General features: G+C 39.4%; 1 protein-coding gene across 1 annotated transcript in view; it reads left to right on the top strand.

The window, feature by feature from the left end:
• The window catches only part of LOC109474790 (mucin-12-like), a 93,909-nt gene that overhangs the window by 21,123 nt on the left and 54,681 nt on the right, over positions 1–18,105 (top strand). The window contains exons 4-13 of the mRNA XM_019775150.1: positions 11,364–11,480; positions 11,784–11,816; positions 15,541–15,602; positions 15,736–15,851; positions 16,062–16,131; positions 16,239–16,311; positions 16,450–16,517; positions 16,717–16,814; positions 17,169–17,210; positions 17,780–17,956. Coding sequence (XP_019630709.1) covers positions 11,364–11,480; positions 11,784–11,816; positions 15,541–15,602; positions 15,736–15,851; positions 16,062–16,131; positions 16,239–16,311; positions 16,450–16,517; positions 16,717–16,814; positions 17,169–17,210; positions 17,780–17,956 — 856 coding nt within the window. The remainder of the gene's footprint in view (positions 1–11,363; positions 11,481–11,783; positions 11,817–15,540; positions 15,603–15,735; positions 15,852–16,061; positions 16,132–16,238; positions 16,312–16,449; positions 16,518–16,716; positions 16,815–17,168; positions 17,211–17,779; positions 17,957–18,105) is intronic.

The raw sequence follows: 18,105 nt of genomic DNA, 5'->3' as shown, positions 1-18,105 counted from the left end.
TTCCGTTAAGGCTTTTAGCTAGGATTTTTTTGTTGGGCGTCCATTTTTTTTGCATTGTATGCTATGCTCAGCAAAGATGCACGGTGCACAAGCTTTTTAGGGGGCCTTTTTTGAAAGTCAAAATGCTCTCAAACACTACTTTTTTGCATTTTGAGTTACAAATTTTGAGGAATTCGAGTTTTTGTCCTTCAGTAAACCATCATTTTTGTATTTATAGTAAGGCTGAAGAGAGGCATATGTGCATGGCAGGGGTTGGGAGTGGAAAAAAACAGGGCGTCTTTAGGGTGTCCTACCAAAAAGTAGGGCGTCCAATTTCTTAGTATTTTCAGTACAGGGCGTCCAAAAAGACACCCTGGACACCCCCTAGCTAAAAGCCCGCTTCCGTTGTCCACTCATGACCATTTATGTCTGTCCAATGGTCAGTGGAGGTTGATGACCCTTCAGCACTCTTCTGTCCACTCTCCTGCTTTTATCCCACTTGTCCCTTGCATGCTTCAGCACACAGGCAAACAGTCCTGTCCCCATTTTCCTCATATCACTGCTGCCATCAGTGGCAAATCAATATTGTTTCAACAAATTAAATATTTGATACTTTGTAAAAGTTTCCTTGAATCGTTCTTAATAGACTACTTTCTGTATTTATATTTTCTTGTTTTCTAATCTTAAACTGTTACACTTTATTTTTTTGTGATGCCTCTAACATTAAGTAACAATAATTACTTTTGGAACAAAATGTACTCCAGTTCTTTATGTATCATAGAAAAGAAAGTATATCTATAATCACTATAAAATTTCAAGCATCATCAACTTTGTATAAATCAAGAACTATTTATTTCAGTTCAAAGATGTTTCAGACTATTTTTTAAAACCCAGTTTAATGAAAGTAAGACTAATGGATGTTGCACATGTGTAAGTGAGTCTATTGCTTTATTGGCTGCTGAATGTTGATCATCTGATGAAAATTGATTCAACACAGAGCATGTGGAGATCAAAGAGGCCGTGACAGGGAGGTAAATGAGGGCTGTTTTGGGTTGGGTTTGCGTTACACGGGTTAGCATGCTGGGGTGTAAAGTGTGTTTGGCAGTGTTGGTGTCAGCTCTAACCCTTCTGTAAATTTGCTCCACTTAGTGCTGACCAAGCTGACACTGCCGAGACACATTCTTTCTATCCAACTCCAAATCTTACAAACACTTGCTAAAGGTTAAAGTTGCTACATGTATGTGTAAGAATAAAATCTCAAGGTTATAGTTTTTATCAAAGCCAAACCATCAACACTTGTGGAATAAAACCAGTAAATAGATCTAACTGTATCGATTACAGGGTTGTATTCTTTTAATATTATGATTGCAGGATTTCAAGCTAATCATCAGCTCTATCAAGATTGATGTCACAAAATTCAACCCAATCAAGACAGCTGTACCAATTTACCAAACAAATGCACCTGCATGTTAGTAGACAACCACCTGTTGCATCTTCATTGATGATCTGTACTTTTTGTAATGATGATCTTTGTTTCATCCTTGGCCATCAGTCCCTGGGTAAGAGAAAGTAGAATTGTACTCCACCTACAAGGAACAGATTACTATTTATCCTGGAGTAACTTTTCACCCAGGTCAGCTTCAGTCAAAGGAATAAAGGGAGTTTTAAACATGGTGACAATTGCCTGACCCCACCTTTTGCCTTATCTGGCTGACCTCTCTTACTGTGGTCCCTTTTCTACACAGCTGTGCAGTAGTCACAATCTCTCACCAATTTTCTTGTTGTATGGAGTAGATGATACATGTACTATAAAAGTCTGTTGAATGGTTTTTGAATAGTACAGATAAGCTATAACACACTTTGTTGCAGAAGATATGGCAAGCATTTAGTCTCTTATACCAGGTGTATAGAAGAAGGCTAAGAACAGGTAATTGTTATACAATTGACTATTGTAGTTTTATAATATGTTCAGTTTTCACCAGTTTACACCATTTGTATATGCGTTCACATAAAGAGAGAACAAAATGAACATGTGTAAATTTTCTTTTAGGATCATGTCACTTGAAAGGTCATACTGAAGTGAGCTCATTTCTCATGACCTCCTCTATATTAAGATGTAACACAACCTGGTTGTTCTTCTCAAGTGAACAAAGTAGTCTGCATTTGGGAGGATATTAGTTTCTACATTAATATCCTGACCCATGACAGTTGTACCCACCTGCTATAACTCATGTACATTGGTCCAGGTGTGTATTACGCTTTATTCATTGTACTGGGGATGGCAAGCGTCTGTGGATTGCGACAGTGCAGGGGGCCTGTTTTGGGTAGTTCTAATCTCCTGTCCAAGGACAGGCTTTGAAGCCCAGGTAGACCAAACTGCAGAGATAAGTGGTTGTCACACCTGCTGATGCTCTAGCTGTAGGTAACAGGGCGGTGGAGCGGACCTCAGGTTTCAGTGTTTACTCACCCCAGCAGTGGGATCTCCACTAATGGCAGTGATTGGCAGCGGCATAAAGGCCTAGATAAACACTACATGGAGACCCTGTAAGTGATCGCAGCACCGCTCCTTGTGTTACCTGGGGTAATTGCTGCTACCTGGCTTCATCCTAGCCTGGAGGAGCTGATGAGGGTGTATTTTACTTGTTTTGGCCAGTCAGAAAGAGGAGGGGGTACTTCTGTATGTTCGCATATGCACAACACAGTATGGCAGATCTGCATTTGGAGACCATCTTACGTACATATCTACTGTCTCATGAATTTGCTGAAAAGTTTTTGGAGGTTGAAACAACAAGTTTAGTACCTGGAGATAAAACATCTGATATAAAAACAAGGACCATCGCTTCTTCAATGTCGCTATCTCTACTTATATTGTAGTGTACTAGTGTTACCAATTACCGAGTTGTTTTGAAGACTTGATTAAACAACTCAGCCAGTACTTTTTAATAATGATATACATTGTACTTAAGTTTTGTAAAGAAGGCGAAAGTTTGTCCTGTATGTTGTAATCCAATCAATTGCAAGGACAAGGGAAGCTTTGGAAACTGCTTACGAAAATAGTCAAGAATGGAGGGCACATACTTGAAGGTACATGAAATCTTACAAGACTTTGTGAAGATGAAAGCATTAAGTAAGCGATACCCCGGCAGACTTGCTGACTACCTGGTGTAGCGTGCATACCTGGCAGGTAACCCTAGTCTCCGCACGCTCCCAGAGCTACAGGTACAAGAAGAGGTCATTAGGACCTGTATCCTTGGAATTCACAAGACGTGTAACCAGAGACCCTTGCAGGAGACTCTTATTCACTTCACCTTTGTTCTGAGGGTTTTTATTAGGCTTCTGTCATCACCTGCTTTAATCCTTTGTGCTCCCTGCATTGAGGTGTCCTAAGGTTCTTACTAGCTGTCAGTATATGACAGATAAGGAGTTAAGTCATAATCTGGAAACAACAGAATCCTCAGCTCCAGGTGTGCAGGAAAAGAGTTATGTATCAAGGAAATCCTTCACACAGATTCAGGCCTCTATAAACTCCATTGTGGCCTTGGGGGATTATAATGGAGTTGGGTTTCTTGTGTTGAAAGTTGAATCAGCCATTTCAATTGTTCCTTTTCTTGTCACTTGTATAAAGGGCATACAAACATGCATCAAATACACAGTCACAATTAGCCTGATGTATGTTCCTGCTCGGACAAGAAAAAAATGAAAGGCTGAACACTTAGATGTACAGTCAGCATGATAAGACTCCACAGGTGTCTATACCATCACTGTTGTTGTCTTATGATTGGTTCAGGATGTAAAGGATTTAGCAGAAGTCTTTGCCAAGGACTACAACAATGTACTTGATTCTAACAGGATGAAACATAAGAGCAGTTAAGGTCAGGTTGTGAGAACAGAGACGTTTTGGCACGTAGTAAAAACCTTACGTCAGACAAAGTGAGCTGCACCTACTCTGTAGAAAAGGCGGGAAACCCAATAGTCCACAGTAAATAGAGAGAGGTTCTCACGTGGACTGACATGGTCCCAAAGTTTGCCCAGCAGATTTGATTAAGGTGCGATAGCATGTTAACAGCATCTTGCCATTTGGTGCGTTATTTGTCTACTGGTGCCACCACCAAAGTTCTTGAAAGGCAAGCTGGATAACAAGCCTTAGGTTTCACACATCCACAACTAGCCCTTGACAACTAGTACCACCAACTACCTACAGCATTACATCTTTGACAAAGTTCACAAAGAGAGAATCGCTTTGAGCTTTATTCAGAAGGGTACAGGACTGTAGAAATGTGTGTTGATAGTATTCAGTTATTTGTTTGTAAACTTAGCAACTAAATCAGAAGTTGTCAGTATCTACCATGTGGTGAGGAACTGACGTAGTCCCTAGCAGCAAGGGACTGAAACCCACTCTGAACCTGAGTCACACACATGTACTTCTTGTACATGGTTTTAACTCAAGTTTTACTAAGGACCAGTATATGTATGTTGTTACCCCATAATGGATTTTGCATGTTAAGAGAAGGGCTTAGGATGTTTTGGTCAAGCATATTTCTTTATCTTGGTACACGTTTATCTTAAGGTTGTAAGTGTAGACACTTGAAAACACAACTTGAACTTTCTCACGTCTAAGCACTGCAGGTATACATTATACTGTACTTCTTATTTGTACTTCAACTCAGAACTGTCAACCCAAGGTAAATTATGGTATGTCTTGGCTGGTAGCCATATCAACTGACTTTGAATTATGCCATGGAAAACATTGAACTCTTTCACAGTGTCACAAGTTTCTTCATCTGTAAATAGAATAAAAGATGAAAGAGGTGTACGGATGATTAAGCTAGGATCTGAAGAATTAGGTAACTGTCACGTGTGCATACCTTATAGATTTATTACCTTACCCCCAAGGGAGTCAAAATTTATTAGCTGTTTGGAAATTGTACATACCAAACAGAACTAGCTTTTGCAAGTATTGGACATCAGAAAAAACAGCTATGTTTATAGGAAAAATAGCAAACAGTGGTCTGAAATACTGAACTCAATGTCCTGCACCTGTCTTTGACTGGCTTTAAAAGTCAAACACAGACACAGGATAACAAGGTATGTGAGATGTTCAGGCAGATTGAATTTCAAGTGAGCAGCCTTGGTGTCTTCTCTTGTCCCCTACAGAATGATGCATGACAAGCAAAATAAGCAGGTCAGGAGCAGAGCAACAACTTGAGGTGTTACTTGCCAGTCACAATGGCTTAGGGACACGGCCAACTTGGCTCTGTCTGCATGCAACCTTCTTGCATTGCTGTCAACTCAAGGATACAAGCAGCATATTTCTAAAAGACCTTCCGTAATACTTGTCTGTCTTAACTTTTAAAAGTCGTAGCTAGTTTCTCCAATAAAGACCAGTTTGAGATCCTTAGGAAGAGCTGAGGATTCTAATTTCCCACAGATAAAGCTTGATACCAGTGTAGCAGGCTGGACTGCACCCTTGGCCAGAATGTACCCAGGCTGGGTATATTTTGACCAGGGGTAGCTTCCATCCTGCTACACCTGCCGAACCTCCATCCAATGCTGTACCACAGTATTGACCAAGTCACCATTTGTTTACGTTAAGATGGTTAGGGTACTTCAGAAGCGAGGAATTCTTAGAATAACAATGGGCACTACCAGGATACACCTTCCCCATGCCTTGCTTCTGTGCAACTGAAAGAATCTGACAGAGATGACACTGGTGATTTAAGTGGAGTCTTTTCAGCAGGTGCTTTGTAAGATAAGCATCCTCGAAATTCGATGAGGGACAAGAGGAAAACAACATGATGCACATCAGATAATCTTTGAGAAAAAAGGATTCTAACTAACTGATATAACTACTTTGCGTAATAGAATCCGTGAGATACAGTAACTTGTAAATTTTTGACAGCCCTTAGGATGATCTGTTGCATGAAATGCTGCATTCCCGCATGCCCTCTTCAACTGTGGACGTCAGGAATTCCTTAGAAGTTTATCTTAGTTCAGTCAGCTCTGGAGACAAAAAAAATGGGGTCGTCATGGAAGAAGTAGCATGGAACCTGTAGATGGGAGAAATAGAGCAAAGATTGTGTAGGGGACTCGGGTGTCGGAAGCTCGTGGCGGATCATATTAGAGTTGCTGGCTACAGTCTAGCTTAGAAGGGGTCTTGGTTGGTTGCAAAGGGTGTAAACAGTAGATCTAAGGTCCTTATTATGTAGAACCTATTATAGATGAGTTTTGTGAGAAAAGTCGCTAAAATGGCATTCTCTGCATGCAAGAATGTTATCTGAAGATTTGGCAGTGGTCTTTTGAGAAATGTTGAGAATGTTCTAGGGGTAGGTGGGAGAAACTGGGTCCTAGCTCCTGTAACCCATTACTAAGATGGGTTTCCCAAGAACTAAGTAGAAGCAAACCTGATACTTGTATGTAGTCCCAATAAAAGGGTCAAAGTATCGACCATGGTTGAATATGAGGGACATTGTATGGTACAAGCCTAAAAGGCTCCAAGATGGAATGAAATGTGGAACTGGGTCTAGGTTGAAGCAGCCAAGCAGTCTATAACTTACAAGACTTGTAGACAGCAAGTCAAAGACTGCTGGCTACTTCAGCCTAGATCCAAGGTTAAGTGGATAGGTGCCCAACCTGTTTTAAGTGTTTACTCTGTGTCAACCTGTTTGCCTTACAGGTTACCCCTGCCAGATCAAGTCAGAATCGTGTTCACACACGTGTACGCAAACATTTACTCGAAGATTTGAAACGTTGGTATCTTAATACCAAATTGTCATCTGTGTACTGGTGATCTCTCTCCACTGGACTAGCTGTCCTTCTACTATTATGTATGCTTTATTGTGTTAGATTACACATTTTCAAGCATACAATTAGAAAAATTCATGAATAGCGGGAAGAATATTTGCCTCAAATAACAACCCGTTATTACTAGTAACTTCAGTCTGATTAAATTCAGCGAAAAATTGTATTAAGGTTTGCAAAAATGTTCATAATGGCATTCATCTAACACAAAATGTTTTCTTAGTTGGACAAAGGACATGCAGTTCAGTAAAGTTTAAATACTTGAGCTGTAAGTCTGTATGTACTTTACATGCAGGATTCTATAAGAGTCTGAGCCTCTTTTCATGAGGACTTTCTATCCATCTCTGTTAAGGCAAGGAAACACTGTATTGCCAAGGCATTAACTCTGGAATGTCTTACAAGTTCTTAAGAAGTATTCTGCAGCTGTCGAGTCTACCCACAAGCTCCTTGAAGTCTTTGTGTTTGCCAGGTAAACCTGTGAAGAAAGTTTAGAGTTCCTCTATAGACAGTGGGAGGGGATGAATGTCTGGTAGATTGTATGTTACCTAAGAGATGGCATGACCAGGGGAGCTCAAACATACGTGCCATGCACCATGTCCTACCTGTCACAGTACATATAGGCCTCATCATTAGACCATGGAGGCTTTGCTTGAATGAAGATTCCTAATATAACATAGGCAGACTCACATGGAAAATATTCCATTGAAGCAAAAGTTGTACAGTGAAGAGATTCCATTATTTGAATGAAGGCTATAAAGATTCGTAACATCAAAGACTTGATATATACAAGGAAATATGCCTTATTTTTTAAAGCAAAAGTGGGAAATTGGGAGCAGATTCTACTGATGGTTCTATGAAAAAGTCATTAACAATTGGAGCATTGAAAGTAATACCTTTCTTGATCATAACTTTCGTACAGTCAATCACATGCATTTGGTTAAAAAAACTGGGTAAACTTAGATCTTTTACAAAGTCATTTTGTATTGAAACAATGTTGCTATTTACTGTGACATGGTCCAGTGATAAATGGTGGAGTTTCTGTTGATGTTCAGGGGAACAGGTGTCAGATGAGGAATGTGTGTTATTGTCCTGCCTTATCAGACTGTCTGTCAGCATCTGCACATGTCCTCCCCTGGCAGGTGTCAGGATGGGGGCGGGAAGGTTTGCTAGGATACAGCAGGTACCCCAGCAGGTCACAGGGGATTGATAGTGGAGAGAGACAAGCTGATGGAGGGGAACAGGAAATCAAACATTCCCTGAACCATGACGTTTGAACAAATTAGCAACCAAGTATTGATGGAAAAATAGTGTCCTGGGCTACCATAAAATTTCAGCTTGAAATTGGTGTTGACTTTCTACTGATTACATACTCCCTGATGTTTGGCCAGCTTCAATTTTGTTTTTTCTATGGAGCAATATTGGTTTCGCACATTTGAAGTTGGCAGTGAAACATTTGGTACAATGTATTTTGTAGTACATAGGCAGTGTGGAAGTAGTGTTTTGTTTGCCTGGCATTTCAATAAGGTATTTAAATAAGGGTACATGTGAAATGTTGTGTGCTTATCACTTGATATAAGCTAATAAATGTTACTACTGTGTGATTTGACTTACAGTAACTATTAACAGACCAGGTGTCACCAGCCTGGATGAGGGCTGCATAAAACAATTTACAAATTTGATATCAAGTGGCTTCCATAGCAGATTGAAGGTTGAAAAGACTGACGTTTTATTAGATGTTATATATTGCAGTACTTATTTCATGTATGTATCACTGTAGGAAAATGCAGATTATTTTTGTGCAGAGAGACCATATGTTGTCTGATCCCACTGTAGCCACAGTATTTCCACCCAGAGAATTGTCAGGGTTAGAACAGATCATGTTCTCAAAGCTGCCTGCCGCTAGGCATGTAATCTCCAGCCTTTCTCTCCTAGCCACCTGGTCACCTTTCACATTTATGTTCTCCACAGTCAGCCTTGCTACTCTGTCAACTCTGACTGTAAATTTCCCATCTGTCCCACAATGCATTGTGTTAGGTTCCACCGGGGGTTGTCCCGGGATTGTGCGCCGTTTTCCAGACCATTACTCCGACCTTTCCAGCCTGTGTGAGGTCGGCAGGAATTTTCAGTAAACACCCAACGCTGTTTGCTGTGCAAAGAAAGACTCATGTAGGAAATGTTACACAAACTAAAGCATGGAATGTTTCTGAACTTGACATTGTGGTTTGCCTGATTGTTTCTTTATCACCATTGCCAGTCATGCAGAAGAATGGCAATAGCAAAAGATTTTGTTGTAAAAAAATAATGATGAATAGTTGAGAGTTACTGTCATACTTTTGTTATAGAAGATAGTTTTCAAATGTTTTTCCTTGTCTACTTTTTCAAGTTACAGCATCAAATTTTGTAGAGCATTGAATGTTGGGGACCATAAGGGTCTTTCCAGGTTGAAACTATTCATAGGGTATTTCTCAGAAATACGGCTACTCCACCAAATATTATCCAGTTGTTAACTAAACAAAACCAGCAGGTCAGTCCACTGTACCTATAGTAACTACATACGTCGGTAGTCTTTCTTGTTGTATCACATTTTACCATTCCCTGGTCTAACTGTATACATCATAATATTTTTCTAAAGATGTACCTTATATAGTCGTGCCTTTTGTTTAAATACCAGACATCCATTCTTATGCAACTATAATTAAGCCAGTCTCTGACCTTTTGTACTTGCTTCATGATTTCTTTCTAGACCACCTGTTAGCCTTTTCTTTTCGACCACCTGTTAACTCACCTTGCTTTACTTGAGTGCATTACCCCTTAGTTATCCTGTGGTTTGGTATTTGTAAAAGCAACAATTCCTGTTGTTAGAAACAGCAGACCTTCACCTTTGCCTTTGTGACAAGCCCACCCACCATATTTGTTGTGACGTATTTTCCCTGTTGGGAGCAGTAGTTGTTGAGGCATATTTTACGTACTACTCTTCTAGAACTTGACGTCTTCTGTTACAAAGATCTTTGTATTCATAGGACAAAAAGGTTGAACAAGAAATGCTGTTTTCCAACAGCTAGTTGCGTACTATCCTCTGATATTGATAGAACTTATATTGAAGAAGATATGGGTAACATCTTAAGCTAAACGTTTACTAATAAATAAGAAATAGCACACAGATTGAGATGTGGATGTTATGACAGTTAAAAGCACAACTGGAGTTTTCTGCCATACTTCAGAATGTTGTTTTTTCCCAAGGTCATATATGGTTGGATGGACACAAGGTCAAGTACGTGCAGGAAAAAGGCAACCACTAGAATGTATTGTTAGCTTTGAATCCAACGTGAGACACCTTTAAAGTACATTTACCTTGGCATGTGTCCATATTGAAAGAAAGGCAATATTTTCTGTGCTTATGATGTGAGTTGAATATCTTAGGTCTTAACCACATTCAAGGCCAGGCCTTGGAGTCTGGGCACACCTCTGTCTGCTGTCTTTGTTCCTAATTAAAGGTAACATTATCTGACTCCGTACAAGACAACTATGAATACAGCATTGCCCCCCTATAGAGTTAAATCAGTTAACACCACAACCAGATACAGTTATCCAGTCAACCGGGTCTTCATTCTTCAAACTGACTTTTCCGGAAGTAAAGTCTTGCAAGATTTAACAGTTCCTGTGTTAATTGACTTATTAATTGTTGGAAGCAACAATGCAAGTGCCAGAGTCTTTACAGGTATATATCCCAATCAGTCAAGCGTGTGTGTTTGTGAAACACCTGTCCCGTGAGTTGAGCGAGAAGGGTGGTAGGAGTGATGTGTTTGGCCAGCAGAGCAGGACAATAGCAGACACGTCTGGCACGTAGCGCTACACGGTGTCCCCTCATGCATTAATTAGCCTCTGCACTTGACAGGTGAAGCATCCCGTGACTGTCTCTTCAAAGATGCCTGCGTCTGAAAGCATTCAGGCTAGATCCGGGCTATTTGTCACGAATGCCCCTCCCCGCCATGCCTCTCTTATTTATGTACTCTAACTTACCTGTCTTTTCCTCTACCTTTTGTTGTTGGAGGGTGGGGGGTTCTGACTTGTTCATTTACTTGGCAGCTTGAAACAAGATACACCCTAACTTAAAAGAGGATTCATTGCCTTCTATACTTTCACACAACTTTAAACAATTTCTAGGTTTGATATAATATAGTTATAGCGTATGTACAAATACAAATTAGAGTGAAAATGATATCATTGAGGCATATTTGCACGGCCACGTGTAATCTTATTTTAGAACCGTGTTATTTTTATTGTCTAGAGTTGCAGCTAACTGAAAGTGCTGTATTGTATGTTGTACAAGATGTATTGATTGGTGAATGGTATCAACATACAGGATAAATAAAAACACCTTGGCGTAACTTGTTAGGAGATCGTAAAATTTTAACACCACTTAATTCCAAAAAATAGACAATACACAACAACACTTTCACATATTTGTCAAAATTCTGAAAGGCATTGCAATAATTATCTATATGGTAATTTAGAATTAAATATCATCTGATTCAGAAAGTGTTGAAGCTGTGATTTGAGCATGTTGTTTTGTTTGTTTGTTGCAGATCTTCCAAGACCTGGGCACAGATGTACTGGCATCAGCATTTGAAGGCTACAATGCATGTGTGTTTGCATATGGCCAAACAGGAACAGGCAAAACTTACACCATGATGGGAGACACCGTAAGTATCTGGACCTTGAAAGTATCAAATGACTTATACATATATCTGTTTGTTAGCTTCATTTGAGGGCTCGTTGCCTTCTATAACTTCTAATTTCATGGTAAAGAAGAAGTGCATTTCATAAAAGTGCATTTCATAATCAAGTGGTTATAATATGAAATTCATTTGTAATTCTACTTAAGACCTATGTGGTAAACTATAAACATGCTGGTCTGAATGAATTTTTATGGTATTTTATTACAGTAGGTTTCAGGTCTGATTTCTTGTATAATTGAATCCTGTTGTTTAAATGTGGTTTTACAGGACAGACTCGGTCTTATACCAAGGATAAGCGAGGTAAGTGCTCGCTGCATTACACAATCTCTGTGAGAAAAGCCCACAGTTAGCATTGCATTTACACCTATCAAAAGCCCATTGAAAATCAATCTGTTGTGAACCTGTTGATGTTTTTGTGTGGGCCATTGTGGGGAGGTGAAAAGTTTCTACCATCGGTGCACAGGGTGAAAGGCAAGTGTAGCAAGATTTCTGTGTCGCCATGTTGGCAAAGCATTTCTGCAAAAAGGGAAATCCTTTTCACGCCTGAATGAATGTGTTGGTGGCTGAGTAACCAGACCTTTCACTTTTTTGTAGTGCAAACAAGTCAATGGCAGAGATAAACATGCGGGGGCTATTTTGGAGGCTCATCTTGCATGTTTAAAGGGCTCCGTGTACATGGCCCCGTCTGAACCCAGCCCTTGTATTTTTCTCAGACACTCTTCTGAATCGGTTTCTAGCACAACTTACGTCAACCGCTGCGAAAACAGTAACAGAGATTGTTTCCATCAAACTCTCCTACGGATGATTATGTTTAATGTCAGGTATAATAGATATAAAACACTTAGAGTTGTTCAAACATCGATCTCTTGTTTGTATAACCTTTTGAGGGCAGCCTGACCATAGCTAAAGAGCTGGACTTCCTCAAACTTTGCTTTTGGTTGGCAGTCTGACAGAAGAAAGTGTATTTTGCAAAGTCTGAGTAAAGAAGAGCTTAAAGTACATGACGTCAAAACTAACCCAGAGCTATTGGGGATCTTTGTTGACCTTCGTGGGAAATGGCACATGAGCCAGAAGGATTCTTGGTCTTGTTCCAGGCTAGAGGATTTGTAGAACAGTCAGAATTAGAATTTACAAAGGGTTGTCCAGCTCTCCTTGGTGATGAGGAATGCAGGGCACACATCATTGCTAACACCTGCCTCACGGTGGAGATACTCATGTCAGCTTCCTTACTTTGTCACATTGACCCAAGACAAGTTCTTCGTTCAGGGGACACTGACTCTGCAGAATGACCTTTGATCTAAAACGGGAAGTTCATTTTGTCTTCAGGGCATTGGATACCACAGAAAGACAGGATGTTGTAAGATTTGTTTTGCCCTTGAGATTAATCTGATTACTACATGTATTGAAACATCATCTGTCTTTCAGTTGTCAGCATTTTCTAAAGTGTTTAGAATGCTCTATCCAGGTTTGGGGTCTATGCTTGTCTGTTAAAGTTCTAGCACTGGGGCCAAATGCTTGTACATAGTTAATGTATCACAGTTAGGTCTAAATGTTTGAACTTCTGCATGATTATACATGTTGTAGATTGAAGATGGGTACAGGTAGTCTTTTCAAGTGTGACAGGATTCTCACAAAGTACCTCGCACACACGAGAGGGGCTACATAGCATAAACATTTAAAGCACCAGCCATTTGTCCATTGTTAAAAGCACAATATGTCCCTTATTTCAACTTAAGCTACACGGCTTGTCAAACAGCAGCCTTCTCCACCTACATATACACCTAAAAGGAAATGACATCTTTCTCTGGACACGTTGTTCAAAGGAAAAGACTGATCAGGATCTTGCTGACAAATGATCTTATTGAACGGAAATGCAAGCAGGCACAGTCTCTTCCGTGGCATTGTTAGTTTTTATGTTGTGCCTTGTATCCTGGGGTTAGGGTTAAATCTCCCTGTCATGTCATGTAAGAGGTTAGCGTCACCATTCTTTTCTGTAGATGTCATGTGGTAACATCCCTGTGTCAGGAATGTCATAACTTGGACTGAAAGTCTAGCCCGTGCATTTGTCTGGTAACATGCTGAGTCATCTTGGCTCTTTTCCACCTAGAAAGTCATGATAATGTTCTGTATGCTGTAGACTGTATGCATGAAAGATACAAATCATGTAGCTTGAAAATAACTACCGTAACAGCATAGCTTGTAGAAATAAATTTTGTAAGGCCACACCAATTTAATTTCTTGGTTAACGGATTTTTCAAGAAAAAAAATGGAGCGGGCGGGCGAAAAAAAAATAAAAATAAAAATTTGAGACTACCTGCCATACAGCCATGTAGTAAGCAATCCATTAAGTTAAGTTACAAAATGATATAAGACATTATATTGGACACTTATTGAACTGAAAGGACCATTACTACATGAGCAACTTCTTTTACATCCCTTTACAATTATTCGTATTATTTTGCAAGATACACATCTTTACTGTATGAACAACAAACTGTCAGTTGACAAGACTCTGATCCAACTGGTTTCACTTTTATTCATCTTTCAAAGTTCCAAAGAGTGGTTTAAATCAGGGAGCTCTGTTCAGATCCCATTGTTTTCTTAGAGTTGAGGGAACACAGCTTACCACTGGGCTGGGCATTCTATTGTGTCTGGCTGATATGGAAGTTATTTAGAGCTTGGAATTTACAATATCCTAAATATATGTTTTAGACAAATTTCCAGGAATGTTTAAAAGTTATTGTCAAAAGAATTAACTACTTAAACAGATATTTTTATTTCTTTTTTTTTTATCTTTCCCCAATTCCCCAAATACTACCGGTAGTATCCATTTTATATTTCCCATTATACACTTTAGGTATGCTACAGCTACATTATACATAGCCAAAATTCAAACAAATAGCCACATTGACACACTCTTCAAGTTGCCACAAATTCAATGGTCTAGGGTTTCACTATAAAGTCCTTGATGTATGGGGTATTTTTTATTGTAGGGGGAACCATTTTATTCAAAAATTTAGATATAATAATTAATGCATTATTTGCAATTGTACTCCTGTTTATAGGTATCTAAATAAGATGTAACATTGTTAGAATGCCACAAGCACATGTAGTATTTTTCACAGAGTAACTTCTATAATTAAAAGGACCTGTTTCCCCCTACTCGAAGTGGACTCTTCCGACCGTGAGAAAAAGTTGCTTTAGTGAATGGACATACGTGCATGTGCATGGAGGACTTTTTACTTTGCCAAATTCCCATGTTTGTGGTAGGTATTTTGTACTTTTTGAGAGTAATACAGTTTGTGATGCCAGAATACATTGTTATGTCGTGTTATTTTTACATATTCCCTGGAAAATAGATCGTTTTGAAGGTGTGTGTGCATGTGCCGCCCAGGCCGAGTTTATACGTTGGGCCGATCACTTTTAACGCCCTTTACTAGCACGTTTCCGACACAATAGGTGTTTCAAAATATAATATATATCTAAAAGGGAGATGATATGTTGTTACAGGCACGATGACTCAGTAAATCTGCCGTACGTTTGTCGTCAGTGAAGTTTTGTCCCATGAATGGTGACATGACATGTGCAAAGGGGGTGGGGGGCGAGTTCTATATCAAAAGAATTTGACGAACTTTTGAAGAGGCAACCTAGCTTTCCAAACAAAATTATTGCACTCAGAAAAATGTTTCTGCCTTAAAGCAATGTATTTTTAATGCTGTTAACTATGCCCAAATTTTGAAAAATTACAACGTACCGGGTGGATTTTGGGGCCCCCAATTCAGGACCCGAGAGTATGGATTTTTGTTCTGTTTTTATTTTTATTTCATTTTGGCAAAAAAACGAAGCGGCGAATCCGTTAACCAAGGAAATAAATTGGTGTGGCCTAAGTAATAATAATGTAAAAAGTACAACAAACAATGTGTTACATCTGTACTTTTGTTATTAGAATGTTAAATGTATACTACATGTCCCTTCCAGGCACCTGAGTGCTCATGTTTCTTTTTTTATGTTTTATCACAAACAGGGTTTGTTCTCCAGAATAGACGATCATGTAGGAGAGCGTGTTACCTTCAAGACAGAAGTCAGGTAACCGCAATTTTCTCCTTATCTTCCTTGTAACTCCCCTAACTGGAAGGATTTCCATACTTTTGACAAGAAAATGAAAGAAATTTGTTTCAGTAGTACTTTAGTTAACATCATAACACCTTGCTACCTACAGCTATCTGGAAATCTACAATGAAAGAGTCAGGGACCTGTTGTGCCATCCTGGTGCCAAGGCAAACACCTACAGTCTCAAGGTGCGGGAACACCCGGAGAAGGGGCCTTATGTACAAGGTAAGAACAGACATCTCAAGTAATATCTGCAAGCTTTTTGAATTACACCTCTTCCGAGTTGTATAATTTATTGAAAATCTTCACCTAAGGGTATGTTGTATTGATGAAATTTGAATATGTAAAGGATCTTAGTGGCTTCATTTCATATCCATTATAAGTGAAGAGTTTAAAAATCATTATCATTCTAAACTTTCATTGTTTTTTCTTCAGATTTATCAAGACATTTAGTATCAGACTACACCTCATTAGAAAGGCTCATTCAAAGGGGCAATGAAAATAGGTAAGTCAAACTACTTTCATGCTGATCAGGACTTCTTGATTTTTTTTCAGACTAGGATATGGTAAGACCTATTTAACTTATATATGATGATTGTGTCTTGTTTGCAGAACAACTGCTGCCACCTACATCCATGACCTCAGCAGCAGATCACATGCAATATTCACCATTTACTTCTCTCAGGTGAGTATTGTGTCTTGTCCCTCACAACTTGATATTTTGTATTGTTGGTTGCTTGATATGTATATTGCCATAATCATCTTCCTTTATTGTGGAATGAATGAACCAGACTAAAACCATTCTGATTGCTCTCTGTTGCAGGCCAAATTAGAAGACAATCTTCCACGTGAGATAGTTAGCAAAATTCACCTTGTAGATTTAGCTGGAAGGTAAGTAAGTTTTTTTCCTTTGTTGACTTCAGAGATGATTTATAATGTGTAAAAAAAAGGGGTAAACTGTGTCTATTTGTAAGAGTTTATTGACTAACCAATACTAATAACAGTCAGTTTTGTGTAGATATGTTTCGTACTCAAATTGAATAAATTCTTTGTAACCTTGTGAATCAACTGTGTTATGTTCTATCTGCAGTGAAAGGGCTGACCCAAACTACCACAAAGACAGGTTAAAAGAAGGTGCAAATATCAACAGATCTCTGGTAACTCTAGGAACAGTCATTTCTGCACTGGGTAAGTTCTTACACAGACCAAGGTAAACACTCTGCTGTCTTTCCATTATTTCTCAATTTTCTTCTGCTATTTTCCCCTTAATTATTGACTCACCTCGAAACGGAAAACTCTGAATTTAGAAACCTGACCTAGTTTTTTTTCATAACACAGCCTCTTTAGATAACTCAAAACACATCTATGGCATAAGTATGTATAACGAAATGTTCAGTTCTGACATTGTCCGTAACTTGCACACATATCTTAACGATCATTAACTTTTTCTCCACCCTTACTCTTACCTTCACCTGGAGTAACCGACCCATCCTTGTGTTTGTTATTGTCTTCCTCCTTGCCACTCAACTAACCCCCGGACAGCCTACCAACAGGAGAAGGGCGCCACAAGTTCGCCCTGGACATGTGAGACCTCTTCACTTAATTCTCGCGCTCTTTGCTGCTGCTGCTCTGCATCTTTGCCTTTTTGTTAAAAACAAGACTTCCTCCGCCTGCAAGCTAATACTGGTAATACCCAGTCTGCACTGTCTGTCACTGATCAGCATCTCTTCAGACATGGCACAAACACATACAGGTGATAAGCCACACTGGGAAAGAAGTAAAACATCTTTAGAAATGTCATAATGATGCTCTTGGAATTGGCAGCTGGCATCAACCTACATTGCAGCTACATTCCAAGCAATGCTGCGACGTGCTTGCAAGCCATTTAAACTGCTCTGTCAGTGAAAGATATGAATAGTATTGTAGTTATGCTCATTGATTTGCTTTGTGCTAATCAGGTGATGGGCAGCATTTGGCGAATTTGTATACCAGCATGATCATTCATATCATATTTCATGCTATGAAATGATTTGAATTTCTTTTAGCTCAGCATCTTTTGAATTGAGGGCTTGGATTCATACCTTTGCACTGTAATTCTTCTTCAAAACAAACTGTTATATCCTGTAATGACTGATGTACTTGTGTATTTCCAGCTGAGAACTCCCTCCTGTCGGCCAGTACGGAGAGTTTCGGCAGCATCGGGGATGACCTGGGCTCCTCCCTGGGCAAGGCTGGGAAGAAGATGGCTTTTATCCCCTACAGGGACTCTGTACTGACGTGGCTCCTCAAGGACAGCCTAGGTGGAAACGCAAAGACAATCATGATAGCAGGTCTGTAGTATTGCATGTATATCTTCTGGAAGTTTATGATCCTGAATATTACATGCATGTTTGACTTGACACATACATCTCTTTTCCTAACAGCTCTCAGTAAAAATGAACACTTGTAATCTTTATACAACAATGCATATTTCATAAAT

This window comes from Branchiostoma belcheri, unplaced genomic scaffold (genome assembly GCF_001625305.1).
Source record: "Branchiostoma belcheri isolate BF01 breed outbred unplaced genomic scaffold, Haploidv18h27 scaffold32, whole genome shotgun sequence".
Classification (NCBI taxonomy): domain Eukaryota; kingdom Metazoa; phylum Chordata; class Leptocardii; order Amphioxiformes; family Branchiostomatidae; genus Branchiostoma; species Branchiostoma belcheri.
The sequence above is the reverse complement of the archived record's forward strand: the minus strand, read 5'-3'. Positions and strand labels throughout refer to the sequence as shown.